Genomic DNA, 20679 nt, shown 5'->3' with positions numbered 1-20679 from the left:
CTTCTGAATACGAATAAGAAGCGGTAGCCACTAAACCACCAAGCCCGTCAATCACTAAACAACAGAATGAAAAGAGAAACTAATAGTTAAACCCATGTGGGCTTCGTGGCCGAGCGGTTAGCGGCGTCAGTCGTTTAGGTGTCTTGTAAGCCTCGGAGTGTGGGTTCGATTCCCGCTCCAGTCGGGGAACACTTTTTTTCGTCAAACGAAAATTTCTCTTGGGCCACTGGGTGTTATATGTGTTGTCGTTGTCAAATGTTAGTATTGATAAATCTAAGAGAAGTTGTGGAAGGATTTAGGATTTATCCTTTTTTAAATTTTCATTGGACTGATTTCCCGAATCTTTGTGAAGTATTTTACAGGAATTAAAGAAACTCCTCTTGTGGTTATTTCAAGAGTTTCTGCGATTATTTTATATATTTTTTTTTTGCAGTAAGAGTTTAACAATGATTTCATAGAGGGATTTATTAAGCTTGAGATATTCTTGTGGCAAATCCCGATGAAACTTAAAAAAACTATTTTTTAGAGAAGCTTTCACTGATTTTTTTTATTTTTTTTTTCAATCTTCCTCAAACGTAAAAAAAACGAAGGATTCTGTTATTATTCTAAGTTTGGCATAACTGGTCAGTTTTTTTTTTTATTAGATTTTATATTATTAACTATCAAAACTCGTCCAGTAAATCCAGTAATTGCTTTAAATACACTTTCAAAAACTGTGTGAAGAATTAGCATTCAAGTTAAAATTTACAAAAAAAAGGAAAAAAACTTCCAAAAACTGTTTGTGAACGCAAAATTATTGTAGACTTGTAAAAAATCCCAAAAGTTTCAAGCTATTTTATGCAGAGATTTCTGGGTGCTGCATAAATGTAGAAATGAAGGAAAAAAAGTAATAACTTCTAAATTTGAAGTGATTAATATTTGTGATTTTTTTTAAATTTTGTTCAAGATTTTTTTAAAAAATGATTGAGGAATTCAAACAAAGACTTTTATAAAAGTTTCTTTGTAAACTTCAATTTGCCAAACATTTTCCAAGTGTTTCGCCTTTCTCGTACACTAAGTGCACTGGAAAGGCTAGACGCGCTGGGAACGGAAGATAAAGTCATACATACCAATCAACTTGACGAATTGAGATGATGTCTGTATGTGTGTAGGTATGTATTATTATTATTATTAATATTTATTAAAGACACATTGCCACTTATGTGGCATTCGTGTCTGGATGTATGTATGTATGTATGTATGTATGTCTGTGCGCAAAAACATTTTCTCACTTTTGAAGCACCTCCCATTGATCGATTTTAACGTTTTTTTGCACGAATCGAATCGGAATTTTACCGCATTGTTTGCTATTGAAAATGATCCGGATCGGTCAAGGCATTCTGTAGTTATGGGTATTTTAGTGATCAGAACCAGCACCGGTGGGACTGACCATAAAACTTTTGTACCGACTTTTCAAACCCTTTAAGCAGTATATTAACTCTGCTAGTATAGAGTGAAGAAGGTATAAAACTGATTCCTCAATCAGAGAATTTCATTTGAGAATTTTAGAATAAAATACTAAATGGATCCCTATAAGAGTTCCGGAAAGAAAAACTGTAGGATTGGGATAAGGATTCAAAAACAGGGACCTGGCAGCACTACCCGTCGAAGTAAACCGAACGATACCTTGAACGCGGTGACGGCGACGACGTTGATCTAATAAATCGTAAATCCACACGCGGTCACTAACCGGGCGGTGTGTCCGGTAGTGGAGAAGAGGGATCCAGTTTTTGCCTCACTTCCACAAATCCAACGTGCAACGTGTAAGTCAGCAAGAGAGAAACCAAACGAAGCGAAGGTAGGTAGTACTTACGCCGCGCCGGGGTCTAATCGATATTGAGCTACTTCTACCGTTAGGGCTGGCGATTCGCTTCAATATCGCAAGGCATCGCAAGGCTTCGGAGGAAGATGAAATGTGACCACTTACCTGGAAAAATACAGAGGAAGAAAAAAAACGGATCGAATTAGATTAGCTTAGAGAGGTGGTCGCTGCTGGGTGGATGGGGGGCTGCGCTAGGGGGTCCGTAAAGTTATCATTTTGCAAAACGAACGGACCCCAGCCACCCAACCATCCATGGTGTGCATAAATTAATTGTACATTTATGATGATAATTCCAGAGTCCGGACTCCGAACCCAACCGGTACTATTAGTGTTAAATTGCAAAATGTTCCCAAGTGCTATTTAAACTGTTCCTTGCTGTTCGATGTAGTCCGATCCAGTCGTCGGCGCAGTCGTCGTCGTCACCCTCATCCATCGTCGCGTCGGTGTGGTTTGCGTGGGGCTTCTTTCGTCGTTGTTGGGACCCCCGTCTCAATCCGTTATGATGCATTGCTGCGCAGCTGCAGTCAGGCGCGAGACGGGAGGTTTCGGTCCCCCAATCCAAAGATGCTGAATCGTTCGAAATTGTAATCTGCTGTGTACTTTTACCGGGAGGTTGATACTTGTTGGTCGTCGGTTGGCTGCGCGAGTGCCCAAGTGTGAAAGACGATGGGATGGACCACCCGGGAAGTGGAAATTATTGCACGCCCTGGATTTGGTTCAGGTTTGTGATTGCAAAGTCAAAGGTCTGCAGGAGCGGGTATCGTTCTGGTGCAGTTGGACTCCTTACAATTTGGAAAGTGCACGGTGAAAGTACTTGCTTTCAGAAAAATGTCGAGACAGTACAAGACTAAGGAACACAGTTTGTGTGGTCGTCAGTTAATACGAGAATTTTGACAATAAAAATTGAATTCTTCTTTTATTTTCTTCAAAGCTACACATTTTATGAGGTATATTCATTTGAGAATTCTAGGTATTTTCAGTAGGGGGTTTAAACTCATAAAAAAAATAAGAATACCGCACTAAATAGCTTGTGAAAAGCATCCCAGAAGAATGTAGAAATCATCTTAGAAGTTTGTGGAAAACTTCCCCGAAGCTTGTGGAAAGCTTCCTCGATGTTTATGGGAAGCTTCCCAAAAGCTTGTGGAAACCTTTTCAGAAACTTGGGGAAAGCTTCTCAGAAGCTTGAGGAAAGCTTCCCAGAAGCTTGTGGAAAGCTCTCCAGAAGCTTGTGGAAAGCTCTCCAGAAGCTTGTGGAAAGCTTCCCAGAAGCTTGTGGAAAGCTTCCCAGAAGCTTGTGGAAAGCTTCCCAGAAGCTTGTGGAAAGCTTCCCAGAAGCTTGTGGAAAGCTTCCCAGAAGCTTGTGGAAAGCTTCCCAGAAGCTTGTGGAAAGCTTCCCAGAAGCTTGAGGAAAGCTTCCCAGAAGCTTGAGGAAAGCTTCCCAGAAGCTTGTGGAAAGTTTTCCAGAAGCTTGTGAAAAGCTTCCCAGAAGCTTGTGGAAAGCTTCCCAGAAGCTTGTGGAAAGCTTCCCAGAAGCTTGTGGAAAGCTTCCCAGAAGCTTGTGGAAAGCTTCCCAGAAGCTTGTGGAAAGCTTCCCAGAAGCTTGTGGAAAGCTTCCCAGAAGCTTGTGGAAAGCTTCCCAGAAGCTTGTGGAAAGCTTCCCAGAAGCTTGTGGAAAGCTTCCCAGAAGCTTGTGGAAAGCTTCCCAGAAGCTTGTGGAAAGCTTCCCAGAAGCTTGTGGAAAGCTTCCCAGAAGCTTGTGGAAAGCTTCCCAGAAGCTTGTGGAAAGCTTCCCAGAAGCTTGTGGAAAGCTTCCCAGAAGCTTGTGGAAAGCTTCCCAGAAGCTTGTGGAAAGCTTCCCAGAAGCTTGTGGAAAGCTTCCCAGAACCTTATCGAAAGCTTCCCAGAACCTTATGGAAAGTATCTCAGAAGTTTGTGGAATGCTTCCTCGAAGTTTGTGGAAAGCTTCCCAGAAGCTTGTGGAAAGCTTCCCAGAAGCTTGTGAAAAGCTTCCCAGAAGCTTGTGAAAAGCTTCCCAGAAGCTTGTGGAAAGCTTCCCAGAAGCTTGTGGAAAGCTTCCCAGAAGCTTGTGGAAAGCTTCCCAGAAGCTTGTGGAAAGCTTCCCAGAAGCTTGTGGAAAGCTTCCCAGAAGCTTGTGGAAAGCTTCCCAGAAGCTTGTGGAAAGCTTCCCAGAAGCTTGTGGAAAGCTTCCCAGAAGCTTGTGGAAAGCTTCCCAGAAGCTTGTGGAAAGCTTCCCAGAAGCTTGTGGAAAGCTTCCCAGAAGCTTGTGGAAAGCTTCCCAGAAGCTTGTGGAAAGCTTCCCAGAAGCTTGTGGAAAGCTTCCCAGAAGCTTGTGGAAAGCTTCCCAGAAGCTTGTGGAAAGCTTCCCAGAAGCTTGTGGAAAGCTTCCCAGAAGCTTGTGGAAAGCTTCCCAGAAGCTTGTGGAAAGCTTCCCAGAAGCTTGTGGAAAGCTTCCCAGAAGCTTGTGGAAAGCTTCCCAGAAGCTTGTGGAAAGCTTCCCAGAAGCTTGTGGAAAGCTTCCCAGAAGCTTGTGGAAAGCTTCCCAGTAGATTGTGGAAAGTTTCCCAGTAGCTTGTGGAAAGCTTCCCAGTAGCTTGTGGAATGCTTCCCAGTTGCTTGTGGAAAGCTTCCCAGAAGCTCGTGGAAAGCTTCTTAGAAGCTTGTGGAAAACTTTCCAGAATCTTGTGGATAGCTTCCCATAAGCTTGTGGAAAGCTCCTCAGAAGCTTGTGGAAAACTTCTCAGAAGCTTGTGGGAAGCCTCCTAGAAGCTTGTGGAAAGCTTCCCAGAAGCTTGTGGAAAGCTTTCTAGAAGATAATGGGAAGCTTCCCAGAAGCTTGTGAAAAGCTTCCCAGAACCTTATCGAAAGCTTCCCAGAACCTTATGGAAAGCATCTCAGAAGTTTGTGGAATGCTTCCTCGAAGTTTGTGGAAAGCATATCAAAAGATTACCAAGAGTTTCCCGGAAAAGCTTCCAAGAATATAGTGGAAAGCTTTCCAGTATCTTGCGGAAAGCAATCCAGAAGCTTGCGGAAAGCATTTCAGAAGCTTGCGTAAAATCTCCAGAAATTTGGAGAAAACTTTTCAAAAGCTTGGGGAAAGCTTCCCAGAAATTTGCGGAAAGTTTACCTGAAGCATGCGGCAAGTTTTCCAGAGCCTTGCGTAAAACTTCCCAGAAGCTTGGGAAAAAGCTTTCCGCAAGCTGATGGAAAACATCTAAGAAGTTTGTCGAAAACTTCCTAGATGCTTGTGGAAAGCTTCTTAGAAGCTGTGAAAAGCTTCTCAGCACCATGCAGAAAACTTTCAGTATGGAAAACAGAAGACGATTTCCAGAGTATTTCCATAAAATTCAGAAAGCCTCTCATAAATCTGTAGAAAACTTCATAGAAGCATTCGTAAGACTACCCAAAAACTTACAAAAAGCTTCCTAGAAGCATGCGGAAAGCTTCGCGAAGGTTAAGGGAAATCCTTTTGGAAATATTCCAAAAGCTTGTATCATAAATTTACTTAAACTTCTCAAATGTTTGGGAAAACATTTTACAGCCTTACTGAAAGCTTCTCAGTGGCTTGAAAAAGCTTGTTAGAAGCATTCGGAAAGCTTCTTAAAAGCTTACCAAAAACTTCCCAGGAGAATGCCAAAGCTTCCTAGGAGCATTCGGAAGGCTTCTCCAAAAGCTCATAAAATGCTTTTCGCATGCTTTTAGAAAGCTTCCAAAGTTTGTTAGAAGCTGGCTAAAGGTCTTGAAAGCTTTCCAGAAGTTCAAATAGATCATTAATGGTTTTTATGTCAAATAAACGATTTAAAACGATCATTGTTGGACTGTCTGTACTAAAAAAACTACCAAGACTTTCCTACTGACGATCGAATCCAATCCCGGAAAAAGCCATTCAACGCCAACAACAAACTCTCCCTGTCAAACTCGACGAAGCCCACCGGCAGATATCGATCTCCCCTTCAACCTGTATGTACAGCGCGCAGACTAACTGTCGATCTGTTCGTCGGAGTCCACCTCGTCAATCGCTGGCTGGTTGGCTGGCAGAGGCGATGTGTGTGCACCTTAATGAAGTATATCAAGTTTGATTTAATTTTTGCCTCTTTTGCTACACATCATCGTCGCCGCCATCGGATCGCATCGCATCGTGAACGAGCTTCGTCCGGTCCCTAGAGGGAATCAGTTTCCCAACATCAACCGACGCGACGTTCGTCTTGATTTTTTGCCCTCTCCACCGAGAGCCACATCAGAAGTCGGAACCTTTTGAATTACAAATGTCTTGATCGTCGCTTCTCGATCTCCGTGCGCGTTCCGGTGAAATTGCGCACCCATCCGCGAGGAAGGCTACAAATGGGAAACGTTTAACCGCCTAAATGGGACCAAATTTGAGCGACTGATTGCTTGTTCTGTTGTGGGTACCTCCGGGAAAGAGGGCGCTACGGAGTTGAATTTGAAGTCGGGGAGATAGCTATCGCAGACTGCCGTCCGTCCCGGTCCAGGCTAGAAAAATACGCGGAAAATTTGTTCCAGCGTGCACCCGATCGATGCCCCCGGCGCAGACCTCGGGCGAACTCACGCGGCGAAATGCAAACAATTGTCATAACGCGACGACGACGACGACAATAACTTTTATCGGGAAGCAAACATTCGGTTTCGCGTTGGCCTCCGGCCTCAGTTTGGGTCGCGGAAATGCAAGACTTTCATTTTACGAGAGAACGCGGATCCCCACACAGATAAGAATCGGCCACTTCCCGCTTTGAGGCTCTAGCTCGTGCGCGCACGCCGTTGTTGGCGTCGTCGCCCGCCGCCGCAAAAACAATATCATATTTGAATATTAAACAGAGGGCTGGGCCGCCGTTTGGGTCTGAGTTTGACCCCGATACAACCCGCTGCCGTCATCGGGCTGGGCGCGATGTTTCGTGCTCTAGTCTGCGCTTGTACCTCTGGTACGGGTTCATAGTATCGAGACAACAGCAGCAACATCAGCCTCGAATGGCCCCGGATCGCGATAACAATTATGCTAACTATGGAACAGCCGGACAAAACTGTTGCAGGCAGTAACCAACGCACAGTGGGAAACTGCTCAAAACTTAATGTAAAAACGAAAATGTTATTTACGGACGAAAGAGAACACATAAAAACTTAAATATATGGACGGGCTTGGTGGTTTAGTGGCTACCGTTTTTTGAAATATTTGAGTCAATCCATGCTCGTCCCTTTCCTTTACATTGTATATTTCGATCTACTTTCTCCATCTTGTCCACGTATAGGTATTCCTGGAGGAATTCTTGGAGGAATCCCTGGAGCAATACCTGGAGGAATCCCTGGAGGAATCCCTGGAGGAATCCCTGGAGGAATCCCTGGAGGAATCCCTGGAGGAATCCCTGGAGGAATCCCTGGAGGAATCCCTGGAGGAATCCCTGGAGGAATCCCTGGAGGAATCCCTGGAGGAATCCCTGGAGGAATCCCTGGAAGAATCCCTGGAGGAATCCCTGGAAGAATCCCTGGAGGAATCCCTGGAGGAATCCCTGGAGGAATCCCTGGAGGAGTCCTTGGAGGAATCCCTGGAGGAATCCCTGGAGGAATCCCTGGAGGAATCCCTGGAGGAATTCCTGGACGAATCCCTGGAGGAATTCCTGGAGGAATCCCTGGAGGAATCCCTGGAGGAATCCCTGGAGGAACCTCTGGAGGAATCTCTGGAGGAACCTCTGGAGGAATCTCTGGAGGAACCTCTGGAGGAATCTCTGGAGGAATCCCTGGAGAAATCTCTGGAGGAATCCCTGGAGGAATCCCTGGAGGAATCCCTGGAGGAATCCCTGGAGGAATCCCTGGAGGAATCCCTGGAGGAATCCATGGAGGAATCCCTGGAGGAATCCCTGGAGGAATTCCTGGAGGAATCCCTGGAGGAACCTTTGGAGGAATCTCTGGAGGAATCCCTGGAGGAATCCCTGGAGGAATCCCTGGAGGAATCCCTGGAGGAATCCCTGGAGGAATCCCTGGAGGAATCCCTGGAGGAATCCCTGGAGGAATCCCTGGAGGAATCCCTGGAGGAATCCCTGGAGACATCCCTGGAGGAATCCCTGGAGGAATCCCTGGAGAAATCCCTGGAGGAATCCCTGGAGGAATTCCTGGAGGAATCCCTGGAGGAATCCCTGGAGGAACCTCTGGAAGAATCTCTGGAGGAATCCCTGAAGGAATCTCTGGAGGAATCCGTGGAGGAATCCCTGGAGGAATCCCTGGAGGAATCCCTGGAGGAATCCCTGGAGGAATCCCTGGAGGAATCCCTGGAGTAATCTCTGGAGGAATCCCTGGAGTAATCTCTGAAGGAATCCCTGGAGGAATCCCCGGAAGAATCCCCGCAGGAATCCCCATAGGAATTCTTGGAGGAATCCCTGGAAGAATCCCTGGAGGAATTCCTGATCCCTGAATCCCTGGAGGAATTGCTGGATGAATCCCTGATGGCCTTGTTGGAGGAATTTATGGAGGAATCTCTAGAGGAATTACTGGAGGAATCTCTTGCTGGAATTTTCGAATGAATCCCTGAAGAAATTTTTTACAGGAATCCCTACAAAAACTCCTAGAGGAATCCTTGGAAGAATTCCTGGAGAAATTTTTGGAGGAATTCTTTGAGAATTTTTTGTAGGAATTCCTTGAGTAACTCTTGGAGGAATTCTAAGAAGAATTCCTGGAGAAATCTCAGGAGGAATTGCTGAGGGAATTCCAGTAGTAGTTACCATTGAAATCCCAGGAGGAAGTACACTGGAACCACTTTTTATGCACATGACTGGGGACTGCATAAATTGAAAATGTGCATAAATTAAAAAAAAAACATAAAAAGAGTGAAGTTTATGCATAAATTAAGTTAGGGCTTTAATTAGAGAATCTAGTTTTGCAAGAACAGGTCTTGCTCCTGGGCAGTTGAGGTGGGGTTAAGGGGGTTTCTAGAAAGTTTCCAGAGAGCCCAAAAAGGGGGTTCCAAGGGGCATCAGAGGAGTTTTAAGGGGTTGTTTCGGGGGATTTGAGGAGCCTTTTAAGAGTGTTCTGTCAAGATTCTTTTGGTGTTTTCATGGGATTACGGGGAATTTCGGGGTATTTTAATAGTATTAAGTGGGTTTCAGGGGCGTTCCAATGGGCTTTAGGGGCAATTCAAAGGATCTCAGGAGCCTTTAAAGGGTGATACAAAAGGTTTGAGGGGCATTTTCAGGTATTTCAGAGTCTGCTCTGGAACTTCCTGAAATGCCTCAAAAATCCCCCTTAAACCTGGACCCCATGTAACGCACCTGAGAGGCTCCGAAACCCTTGAGAACTCCTCCGTAACGCTTCCGTAACGCCTCTGAATCCCCCGAAAATGCTCTGAAACGTCTTGAAATGCCTCCAAAATCCCTCATAAAACCCCTCGGATCCCATGTAACGCACCTGAGAAGCTCTGAATCCCTTGAAAACTTCTCCGTAACGCTTCCGTAACGCCTCTGATTCCCCCGAAGAGGCTCTGAAACGTCCTGAAATGCCTCCAAAATCCCCCTTAGAACCCCTCAGACCCCATGTAACGCACCTGAGAAGCTCCGAACACCCCGAAAACTCGTCCGTAACGCCTCTTAATCACGCCGAAAATGGTCTGAAACATCCTGAAATGCATCCAGAATCCCCCTTAAACCCTCTCGAACACCATGTAACGCACCTGAGGGACTCCAAACTCCACGAAAACTCCTCGTAACGCTTAAGCAACGTCTATGCATTCCGCCGGAAATGCTCTGAAACGTCTTGAAATGCCTCCAAAATCCCCCTTAAACCCCCTCGGAGTTCATGTAACGCACCTGAGAAGCTCCGAACAACAAAATTATCCTGGACATAGTTTTTGTTTGTTATTTGTTTTATGGGTACCGAAGCGTTGACATTTTTGCCTTTATCGTACACCAAAGGGGCCGTTCATAAACCACGTAGACTTTTTGTTTGACCAAAGTCCGCGCTTCTTACAAATTCTAAAATATTTGTCCATCTGAGTGTAGAATTAGCAGATAAAGTTAAAATAGGGTATTGGTTCCCTTCTTAAGCATGTGGCTCCCATTTTCATTCTACGGAAAACAAAGGATTGAAGCGCTGTTTATTTTGTTTCTTATTTTTGTATTTTTTGTTAGAAGTGAGCACCCATGAAAACAAAAAGAACGGAATCAATCGGTGCCGTAATCGCTTGTTTTCGAATAGGATGAATATGGGAGCGTGAGATTAATGATGGAACACATACCCTACACATAAAAAAAAATTAAAAATAAAAAAAAATAAAATATTTGTATTGACAAATGTCTACGAGGGGGTAGGGTGGTGTCTGAGATTGCCAAATTATGGTCTATGTGGTTTAAGAACAGCCCCAAAGTGTACTGAAAGGCTATGTGTTCACTCAAAAAATGAATTTTCGATAGAAGGTTCAACGAATTGAGATGATGTCTGTGTGTATGTATGTATGTCTGTGTACAAAAAATGTCACCTACTTTTACGGCACTTCCCATTGGCCAGATTTTCCGGATTATATCTCGAATCGAACCGAAATTTTACCGCATTGTTTGCTATTAAAAATGGTCCGGATCGGTTCAGGCGTTCCGGAGTTATGGCCATTTCAATGATCCGAACCAGCACCGGTAGAACTGGCCGTATATAAAACCGCACCAAGCCCCATCAAACTGCGCCGATAGTTGTAACCTTTGGCATGGTTGACGGAATCAGCACTGGAGACCAGAAATTCCACTCTCTCGGCTTAAAATTTAAGATGGCGGTCTAAAATCGAAGATGGCGACTCTGAATTCAAGATGGCGGGTGTTTAGCGAGTTTTAATCTCTAAAACCATGCAATATGGGTAGATTTGGTATGGGGAAGATGTATGGAGTCCAAAAATGGCGACCAGAACATCTAATATGGCGGTCTTGGAACCAAGATGGGGGCCCACAATCCATGATGGCAGCTTTTTAATTGTGTTTTAGGCTCTAAAATCATGCAATATAGTTACATTTGGTATGGGGAAGATGTCTGGTGTCCAAAAATGGCGACCAGAATATCCAAGATGGCGGTCTCAAATCCAAAATGGCTGCTCAAAAATCAATGTGGCGGCTGTTTAATGGAGCTTAGGCTCTCAAACCATGCAGTATGGGTATATTTTTTGTATAGGGAAGATATCTGGCCTCCAAACATGGCGACCAGAATATCCAAGATGGCGGTCTAAAATCCAAGATGGCGGCTCCAAGTTCAAGATGACGGTTGTTTTATGGAGTTTTAGTCCTTAAAACCATAGTATGTAGAATATGCCCGGAGTCCAACAAATGGCGGCCAGAATATTCAAGATGGCGATCTAAAATCTAAGATGACGTTCCAAAACTCAAGATGGCGGCTGTTCAATGGCGTTTTAGGCTAATAAATCATTCAATATAGGTATATTTGGTATCGGGAGGATTGCCGGAGTCCAAAAACAGCAACCCAGAATAACCAAAATGGGGTACTAATATCCAAGATGGCGACTATTGAATGGAGTTTTAGGCTCTAAAACCATTCAATATAGGTATATCTGGTTCTGGTATGATGAAGAAGTCATGAGTCAAAAAAATGGCGTCCAGAATTTGCAAGATGGCGGACCGAAATGGCGGATCAAAATTAAAGATTACATTTTTTTTAAGAGTTGGTGCTCAAACATCAAAAGCCAGATAAACGATATGATTTCTGGCGCCATAAAATGGATTTTAAAACGTATGAACGTCCGATATTCATCAACATGTCAATTGAGTTTTGTTAAAGTGGTTTTTCGAAGGCATCACCCATCGCTAAGTGGGTTAATTAGGGTTTTCACGAAAATAAAATTAAAATCACAGACAAACAGACGTAACACCTAGAACAGTTTTCGTGAAAATCCATTGCCCACTTCACACTACCATCACCTGATGGAGATGTTTCACAAAACACAACGTTGTGCAATATCGTCAACAGAAGGCGTCGTGAAACGTCAAACGCAAAGAATAACGACGCGCGCGCCTCTGGTTGTGAAAGCCACAACTATGAAGATTTAAAATTATCGTTAAAAGCGTGGTCGAAGAAAATTTCGCAAGTGTTACGTCTGTTTGTCTGTGCTACGCCGCCGGCGCACACGTCTAATTCAAGCGTTATATGACTGTCTTGTATACATAAACATATGTTTTTGTCATGAAGCAATACACATTAGCACTAATTTAACCGCTTAACAACCTAATTGCTTCAGAAGTCAGATTAACTTCTTTCGCATTTTCAGCCCATTTTTCCCACTGTGTAACACCGCCCCAACACCGCACCGGTGTGGAAAGGCAATATCGTTGTCTGTCGTGTTGCATATCTAATGACGATTTCGAAATGGTCCATGGTCATATGGTACAAATGTGGCGGCGGCAGGCGCGATCGGCCGCGTATTCACCGGGCGAAAGGGATATTTTAATGTATACGGCCGAGAAACTTGCAAACAACAACCTCCTAGAGAGGAACATGACTGTAGTAGGTATGACTGTCAGCAGAACCCGGGCCAGATACGGCCAGACCGAACATACGGCATGGCGGGTGGATCTATACGACGGCGGGATCCAGTTGGGCAAGCGCGACCATTAATCACCATTTGGTCGATAGATCGGTCGCGAAAGGCGCGGATTGTGTTCACGGGGCGGTCAAAGTGCGGTTTCAATTGATCGGGTGTGAATTTCCCGTTCATGGCGAGCCATGACTCATGGCGGGGTCGCGCTGGTTTCGTAGATAGATCGTAGATCATGCCATAGATCGCGCTGTTACAAATCATGCACATATGCGATCACCCAGAGTACGTTTAATGGTGGAAAGGTTCTTGTACTGGTACTTACCAATGGTTATTTCTTCACATATAAGCAGTAAGATTGAAACAAACCATAAATCATTGATTCAAACTACTTTCGAACGTTAACATATTCAGAAATTTCAGGATAAGCTTCAAAGTCCTTAAGAAAGATTGTTACTACTTTACGATGAGGATTTCTGGAGTAATCTAGATTCGAGTAGCATATATTGCGATCAAACTTGAGGCAAGTAGCAAATTCCTGGCAACCCTACATATCAAACGGCTGCTGCCGTTTGTGGTCGTGTTTCGGAAATCAAATTCGTTTAATCATTTTCCCCACTAATTCCACTTTACCATCCCTTCACAATCAAACATCGCGGTCGTCTCACGGAGGCACGGAATTTGGTTCTCTATCCTGAGCCCGAAAACATTCATTGGCTGCATGCAAACACCGAAAGTACAAGCTCCAGGATGTTGCGCTAAGATGCTGCTGCTACCGCTCGCTTGGCTCGGCCCTGCAAGGTGTTCGAATCTGGTGTCTTCGGCACGCAATCTCGTGGAGTTCGCGGTAGCACTTGGGTGATCGTGTGGACGTGGATGCCCAACAACCGAACCCCACTCGAAGACAAATGGCAAATGTATCACCTTGGGTCATGCGATTTTGGCGTCTTCTCTCTGGGTAAACCGGGTCGGACTCTGGCAGATAACAAATTTGCGAGCAACCTGTTCGCTGCCACCGCCGCGTCGCCATCGCAGTCAGTGACGACGATTATCGTGCAGAGTGGACCTGGGTGAGGATCGTGTTTAGGACACGCACGATATAAGATTAATGACCGCCGTGTGTTTGTGACTCTGTGGGCTCAGACGAGGGAACAAATCGCAGGAGCACGATGTATTTGTACTTGTCGAGTTTGGCGATATGTAGATCATTTTGCTTTTTTTAGGGAATTTCGATCCTCGAATCATGATCATGAATCAAGGAATGAGACTTCAGGCGCCAGCGATCCAGAAAATCGTTTTGTTAATGCTAATTGCATTGATAGGAATTCTTTAGATTGTGTTTGAAATTCTTGTGACTTTTAGTCCACTGCTGTCAATCGACGAAATCCTCTGAAATCTTCCTGGCAACCCTATTCTTCCATTTAAATTAAAAGCTTGTATTGGAAAAATTGAAACAAGAATGCACATTTGTTCATTTTCACCGTTTCCTTTCGCATACCGAGATTGAATGCAACTCAGAGGTTCTCAAATTCAACTAACTAGTGTCCCAGATTTAAAATAATCGAATTTCTCAAGTTTATGAAAAGCTTTATTCAAGCTTATGAGAAGCTTTTCCCAAGTTTCTGAAAAGCTATCCTCAAACCTCTGAGAAGCTTCTAAGAAGTTTTCAGAAGTTTATAGGTAGCTTCCCCCAAGCTTCTAGGAAGCTTTCTTCAAGTACCAAGGAAGCTTTCTTCAAGCTTCTAGGAAGCCTTCTTTAAGCTTCTGAGAAGCTTTCATCGAGCTACTAGGAAGCTTTCTGCAAGCTTCTAGGAAGCTTTCTTCAGGCCTCTAGGAAGCTGTCTTCAAGCTTCTAGGAAGCTTTCTTCAAGCTTCTAGGAAGCTTTCTTCAAGCTTCTAGAAAGCTTTCTTCAAGCTTCTTGGAACCTTTCCTCAAGCTTTCTTCAATCTTCTAGGAAGCTTTCTTCAAGCTTCGCTTTCCCCAAGCGTCTGGAAGCTTTCACCAAGCTTCTTTGAATTTCTCCCCAAGCTCGTCATACTTATGAGAAGCTTTCGTCAAGATTCTGAGAAGTATTCGCCAAGCTTCTGAGGTTTTTTTTTTACCAAGAATCTAAGTGGCTTTCGCCAAACTTCTGAGAAGTTTTCGGCAAGCTTCTAGAAGACTTCCTTCAAGATTCTGGGATGCTTTCCCCAGGTTCGGATCGAGGGTTTTTGGTATGGGAGCAAGAAATTTTATAGTGGCAGTAGTTCAGCAATTCACTTTTTCGTTAACTTTGACAATAAAACTGTTTCTTTGAGCAATTAACTACTGAACTGAGGGATTTTTCTTGTAACGTTTTTTAGAAATAGTAGAGAGATTGCCTTGGCAGATTTCACTACTACACTAAAACCCCAATTTATACTCAAAACGAAGGAGCGCTATTTGGCAGTTGGTGCGTAAATTGGGGGTAGGTTTTTTTTCTCAACTTCAGAATAAGTTTGTGATGTTTCTACTACAACATAGACAAACTCATCACCTCACAGTTCAGACAGAGTTTGTGAAGCTTTCCAAGCTTCTGTGGAAATCTTTCAAAGCTTCTTTGGCAAGCATGCCAAGCTTTTCTGGAAAACAAGCTTTCCAAGCTTCTTTGGGAAGCTTTCCAAGCTTCTTGGGGAAGCTTTCCAAGCTTCTTTGGCAAGCATGCCAAGCATCTCTGGAAAACAAGCTTTCCTAGCTTCTTTGGGAAGCTTTCCAAGCTGGTCTGGGCAGCCCTGCAAGCTTTTCTGGGAAGCTTTCCCAACTTCTTTGTAAGGCTTTTCAAGCTTCTCTGGAAAACTTTCCAAGCTACTGTGGAAAGCTTTTCCAGCTTCTCTGGGGAGCATTTCGAGCTTCTGTTGTAAGCTTTCTAAGCTTGTCTGGGAAGCTCTTCAAACTTCTCGAGGAAGCGTTCTAAAGGTCTATGTAAAGCTTTCCAAGCTTCTCTGGGAAGTTTTTTTCCAATATTTTCTGGGAAGTTCTCCAAGCCTTTCTGGGAACATTTCCAAGCTTCTCTGGAAAGTTTGTCGAGCTTCTCTGGTGAGCGTTCCATCTTTGCAAAGATTTTCAAAGCTTCGCTGGGAATCCATTCCAAGTTTCTCTGGGAAGCCTTTCCGAGCCTCTCTGGGGAGCCTTTCCAAGCTTCTCTGGGAAGCCATTCCAAGCTTCTCTGGGAAGCCTTTCCAAGTCTCTCTGGGAAGCCTTTCCAAGCTTCTCTGGGAAGCCTTTCCAAGCTTCTCTTGGAAGCCTCTCCAAGCTTCTCTGGGAAGCCTTTCCAAGGTTCTCTGGGAAGCTTTCCAAACATCTCTGGGAAGCTTTCCAAGCTTCTCTGGGAAGCTTTCCAAGCTTCTCTGGGAAGCTTTCCAAGCTTCTCTGGGAAGCTTTCCAAGCTTCTCTGGGAAGCTATCCAAGCTTCTCTGGTAAGCATTCCAAGATTCTTTGGAAAACTTTTGAAGCCTTTCCAAGCTTCTCTGGGAAACTTCGAAGCTTCTCTGGGAATCATTCCAAGATTTTTTGGAAAACTTTTGAATCTCTGGGAAGCTTTCCAAGCTTTCAAGCATCTCTGGGAAACTTTCAAAGCTTCTCTGAGAAGATATCCGAGATTCTCGGGGAATCTTTTCAAGTTTCTCTGAAAAAACCTTCTCTGGGGAGCTTTTCAACCTTCTGGAAAGCGTTACTCAAGTTTCTGGGAACTTTTCCCCTAGTTTTTTGGAAGCTTTCCCCAAGGTTTAGGGAAGCTTTTTCCAAGCTTCAGGGAAGCTTTTTCCAAGCTTCAGGGAAGCTTTTTCCAAGCTTCAGGGAAGCTTTTTCCAAGCTTCAGGGAAGCTTTTTCCAAGCTTCTGGGAAGCTTTACCCCAACTTTTGGGTAGAGATGCTTTTGACAAGCTTCTGGGAAGCTTTCTTCAAGCTTCTGGGAAGTTTTCCGCAAGCTTCTGAACAGATTTTTCTCAAGCTTCTTGGAACATTATCACAAGCTTCTGAGAAGCTTTCGTTTCTGAGAATTTTGCCACATGCATCTGAGAAGCTTTTTCCAAGCTTCTGAGCAGCTTTCGCCAAGCTGTTGAGAAGCTTACGTTAAACTGCTGAGAAGGTTTCGTCACGCTTCTGGAGCCGGCCTTCTGAAGCTCCTGCTTTCACTTAAGTTCTGGGCAGCTTTCCACATGTTTCTAAGAACTTGTCCCCAAGCTCCTGGGAAGCTTTGCTCAAACTTCTGGGAAGCTTTCCACAAGCTTCTGGGAAGCGTTACTCAAGCCTCTGGGAAGATTTCCCTTAGTTCCTCAAGCTTCTGAGAAGTTTTCCTCAAGCTTTTGAGAAGCTTTCCCCAAGCTTTTGAGAAGCTTTCCTAAAGTTTCTGATAATTTTCCCCCATGCTTCTGAGAAGCTTTACCCAAGCTTCTGGCAAGCATTCGGCAAGCTTTTGGGAAATTTTTAACTAAGCTTCTGGTAAGCTTTCTCCAAACTTTTGGGACTTTTTTCTAAGCTTCTAGTAAGCTTTCCGCAAGCTTCTGGAAAGCTTGCCCCAAGTTTCTGAGAAGTTTTCCCCAAGCTTCTGGGAAGCTTTCCTCAAGCTTATGGGCAGCTTTCCCCAAGCTTTTGGGCAGCTTTTCCCAAGCTTTTGGGAAGCTTTTCCCAAGCTTCTGGGAAGCTTTCCCTAAGCTTCTGGGAAGCTTTCCCCAAGCTTCTGGGAAGCTTTCCCCAAGCTTCTGGGAAGCTTTCCCCAAGCTTCTGGGAAGCTTTCCCCAAGCTTCTGGGAAGCTTTTTCCAATCTTCTGGGAAGCTTTCCCCAAGCTTCTGCGAGGCTTTCCCCAAGCTTCTGGGAAGATTTCCCCAAGCTTCTGGGAAGCTTTCATCAAGCTTCTGGGAAGCTTTCATCAAGCTTCTGGGAAGCTTTCCCCAAGCTTCTGGGATGCTTTCCCCAAGCTTCTGGAAAGCTTTCTCCAAGCTTCTGGGAAACTTTTCCCAAGCTTCTGGGAAGCTTTCCCCAAGCTTCTGGGAAGCTTCCCCCAAGCTTCTGGGAAGCTTTCCCCAAACTTCTTTGAGATTTTCCACAAGCTTCTGACAAGCTCTCTGATATCCCAGAAGAGGATCGCAACCTTTGGTTTGAGAACCTCCGCTCTAATGCCAGTAAATCGCACTTTGCAGAACCCTCCTCGCGAGCAGTTCGTTGCATTACGAGTTGATTGTGATTCCGGACGGCCCACAAAGAGAGTGGCCTCTGTGTGGCTTCCAGAAAATTGCGCGATTTAATCGAGAAGGCCTAAATTACCTTCAACCGAGCCGGCCTGCGAACGACGACCAAAGACAACCAAAGACGGCAGCGGCAGCAGCCAAGTGTTCCGGCAAACACGTTTTTAATTTTAAAATTTCAATTACGATCGCGTTCGATCCATGAAAACGGTTGGCTTCTTTCTCCTCGCTCCCTTTGACGCTAAATGTGAGTTCGACTTCAATGAGAATGGTTTGCGGCATGTGAAAGGAGTAGGAAGGGGGAGGAAACTCAGCAAAACAACGCCAGCAAAACAAAAACACATCTTTCTTCAGCGATCTTTTCGACGTCGTCGTCGCGGACGGATGGGATGCCCGCCTTGGTTGGTTGTAGCGGGACCTTTTCCAACGAATCGACAGGTACCTTCAGCAGACCAATCGCGGTGGTGGTGTGGACGTGAATCTACTACCGACCGACCGACAACTGATCAAACTCCCGGTCCGCGTCGAGCGTTGTTGATTTGCGCGCAACTCCAAACGAAACGTGATGCTATGGGAAGCTGCAATCTACCACGAAAGCGCTGCGTACACAGTAGAAAAAGTGGTAAAAATGATCACGATCATTTTAGAAGCAGAAAAAAAGCTATCGCAGCGACGGATTTAAAAAAGAAAAACTTTTCTTTCGGGGTTCAAACTATGCCCTGGTAACAATTTGATGCTGTACAAACGTTTTTTCAACTATTTTAAAGCAGCCATTATTTGAACAAAAGCTAAGCACAAGTGGTACAATCCATTACTCAGCCCCTAAACATCTAACTTTGGTGATTTTATTCACTTTTGGGCTGATTTAAAGTTAATTGAAAGGCTGATTAAGGGTTTAATATGCGCTTAATCAGTCTTGAAAAATTGATTTATTTTGGTTAAAAATAAAAAAAAAACACTTTCCTAAGCATTGTATTCTATTTGCGGCTTTCTATTTCCAGAAGAGATGTTAAGGAATTTATAAATTATTCTATGGGAAAACTGGGATTTGAACTCGGACCTCCTGATCTATAGTCACTCACCTTAGCACCTACACCACACACAATTCAGGGCAAACATGTCTAAAGGTCCTATCTGCAGAAGAGAGGTTCTCTTTGGTTTCCCTCTCTTTCGTTAATATCTCAGCTGTTTGTTCGTATTATGATTGTCTCCTTGCATTGAACGATGGTCGAAACAATCGTCTTTTGATTTGTACTGCAAAAATAGTTGAAAAGTGTACCATTACATTGCAATAATTAAAAGAGAAAGTGAACAAAGAGAGCCTCTCAAATGCAGATAGGACCTATTGAAATGATTGACCTGAATTGTAAACATATTCTTGAAAATGAAGGCTGAAGATGCGTTCAGGATTCTACGAAAACATTGTTTTGGTCAGCTATCAAAAATTATTTGATTAGAGGTTGAACAACAGATGATTAATTCTGCATGTTGATGTCTATTTTAAAGTTGGTTAAATAATATTCTATTCAACTTGATATTCAGCCATCCATGTATTACTGATTAATGAGATTGAACAAGCCATACTTCAGACCAATATTCAGCTATCATTGTGTTCAGTCACTGACACCATTAACCAGCCAATGTTCAGCTAATACTCTCACTGTCCAGCATTCTTTGTTACTTGGTTTTTGCTGTGTCAGAACCGAGCGAAAGGCTGTGTGGAAAAGTTAATTTACGACGCGACGCGATCTTGAACACTTGATCTTCACCGACGGACCGACCGACCAACGAGTACGCCAGTCAGTGGTGGCGATCACGCGCAGTCGAATGGATCGATCATTTCCGGTCCCAGCTGCTTTTGACGATTGGAGGAAAGTTTCCTAATTAATTTTAACTCAACAGCTACAAGCACAAGGTAGTCAGAAGCCAATCAACCTCGAAAAAACCTATGGCAACAGCCAATCGAGTGTGGTGTAATTCTTCCGGTGAAGGTTGTTCCCGGCTTCCGACCTAGATTCTCACGACAGCCCGACAGACGACGATCGGTCAAACGCTTGTTAAACGGAGAGACGAAGAGTTCATAGAAAACCACTCGATGTCAGCAGCGATGTAGCGCGGGTCCGAGCTTTTGTTTTGTTTACCGAAGGCTGTCTTCGGGTGGTGCGCTGCGCCACCACTCGATCGATCCATCGACTGACCGATCATTGCAAGCATTGTTTGACCACTTCGGCTTCGGCAGCTCCCGCTGCTTGCTGCTCCCGACGCACACGGTCATTGTTTAGTTAATATGCGACACGTGATCGAAATGCAGAACGCGCTGGTTGAAGTTTTTGTTTGTCGAAAGCGAAATGCCCTAAGATGTCACGAGAGCGTCCGGTGGATGGTGTAGCGAAGGCGGGTCGCGATCGCGAAGAACAAACACGATGACCGCGCACGGGTCCGCTATGGACTACGACGGCACTCGATCACAGAGGGGGGAAGTTGATTGAAAGTACGGACACGTATCGACCGTTGACAGGAGGAATTATGATCACTTTGTTGGTAAATAATAATATTGGTTTATGAGGCAGGCCTGGTCCGCGGACGCAGGTTCCTCCACTAGCTCATTGGCAGCTTCGATAGATGCAATGATTGACTGAATAGTTTTAAACGATTCTACTGGACTGCACTTGGTGCGGAGTTGTGGTGTTTTGAGTACCACTGGAATGCTGTTAATTTTATCGGAAAATATTAAAAATAAACAAATAGAATGAATATTTAAAAACCCAGTTGCATAGTGCTTGCGATAATCTACTAAGGAGCTTAAATTGCACTGCTTATTAGAACTCTAAAGAGGCTTGGAAATAGCTCGCCTGAGGCCAGGGAACATCTGTTCTGTGGCTTAAATGGTTAAAGCGCCGGTCTAGTGAATACGGAGTCGTGGGTTCATATCTCATCAGAACTCGTTTTTTTTACAATTTCATCTCTGTTTCATTTAATTAGGATCTTTGGTAAACTTTACAGGAAATTGATTCCCGAATTTCTCCGGGAACTGAATTTTTCCACACTCTAAAACTTACGAAATTGCCAGACGAT

At 44.3% G+C, this 20679-nt stretch overlaps 1 protein-coding gene across 1 annotated transcript in view; it reads right to left on the bottom strand.

Annotated features, from left to right (window-relative positions):
- The window catches only part of LOC134283931 (mediator of RNA polymerase II transcription subunit 13), a 31399-nt gene extending 11520 nt beyond the window's left edge, over nt 1–19879 (bottom strand). The window contains exon 1 of the mRNA XM_062848671.1: nt 19746–19879. Coding sequence (XP_062704655.1) covers nt 19746–19879 — 134 coding nt within the window. The remainder of the gene's footprint in view (nt 1–19745) is intronic.
- Between the last annotated feature and the right edge of the window lie 800 nt (nt 19880–20679).

Source organism: Aedes albopictus, chromosome 2 (assembly GCF_035046485.1).
Source record: "Aedes albopictus strain Foshan chromosome 2, AalbF5, whole genome shotgun sequence".
Lineage (NCBI taxonomy): Eukaryota > Metazoa > Arthropoda > Insecta > Diptera > Culicidae > Aedes > Aedes albopictus.
The sequence above is the reverse complement of the archived record's forward strand: the minus strand, read 5'-3'. Positions and strand labels throughout refer to the sequence as shown.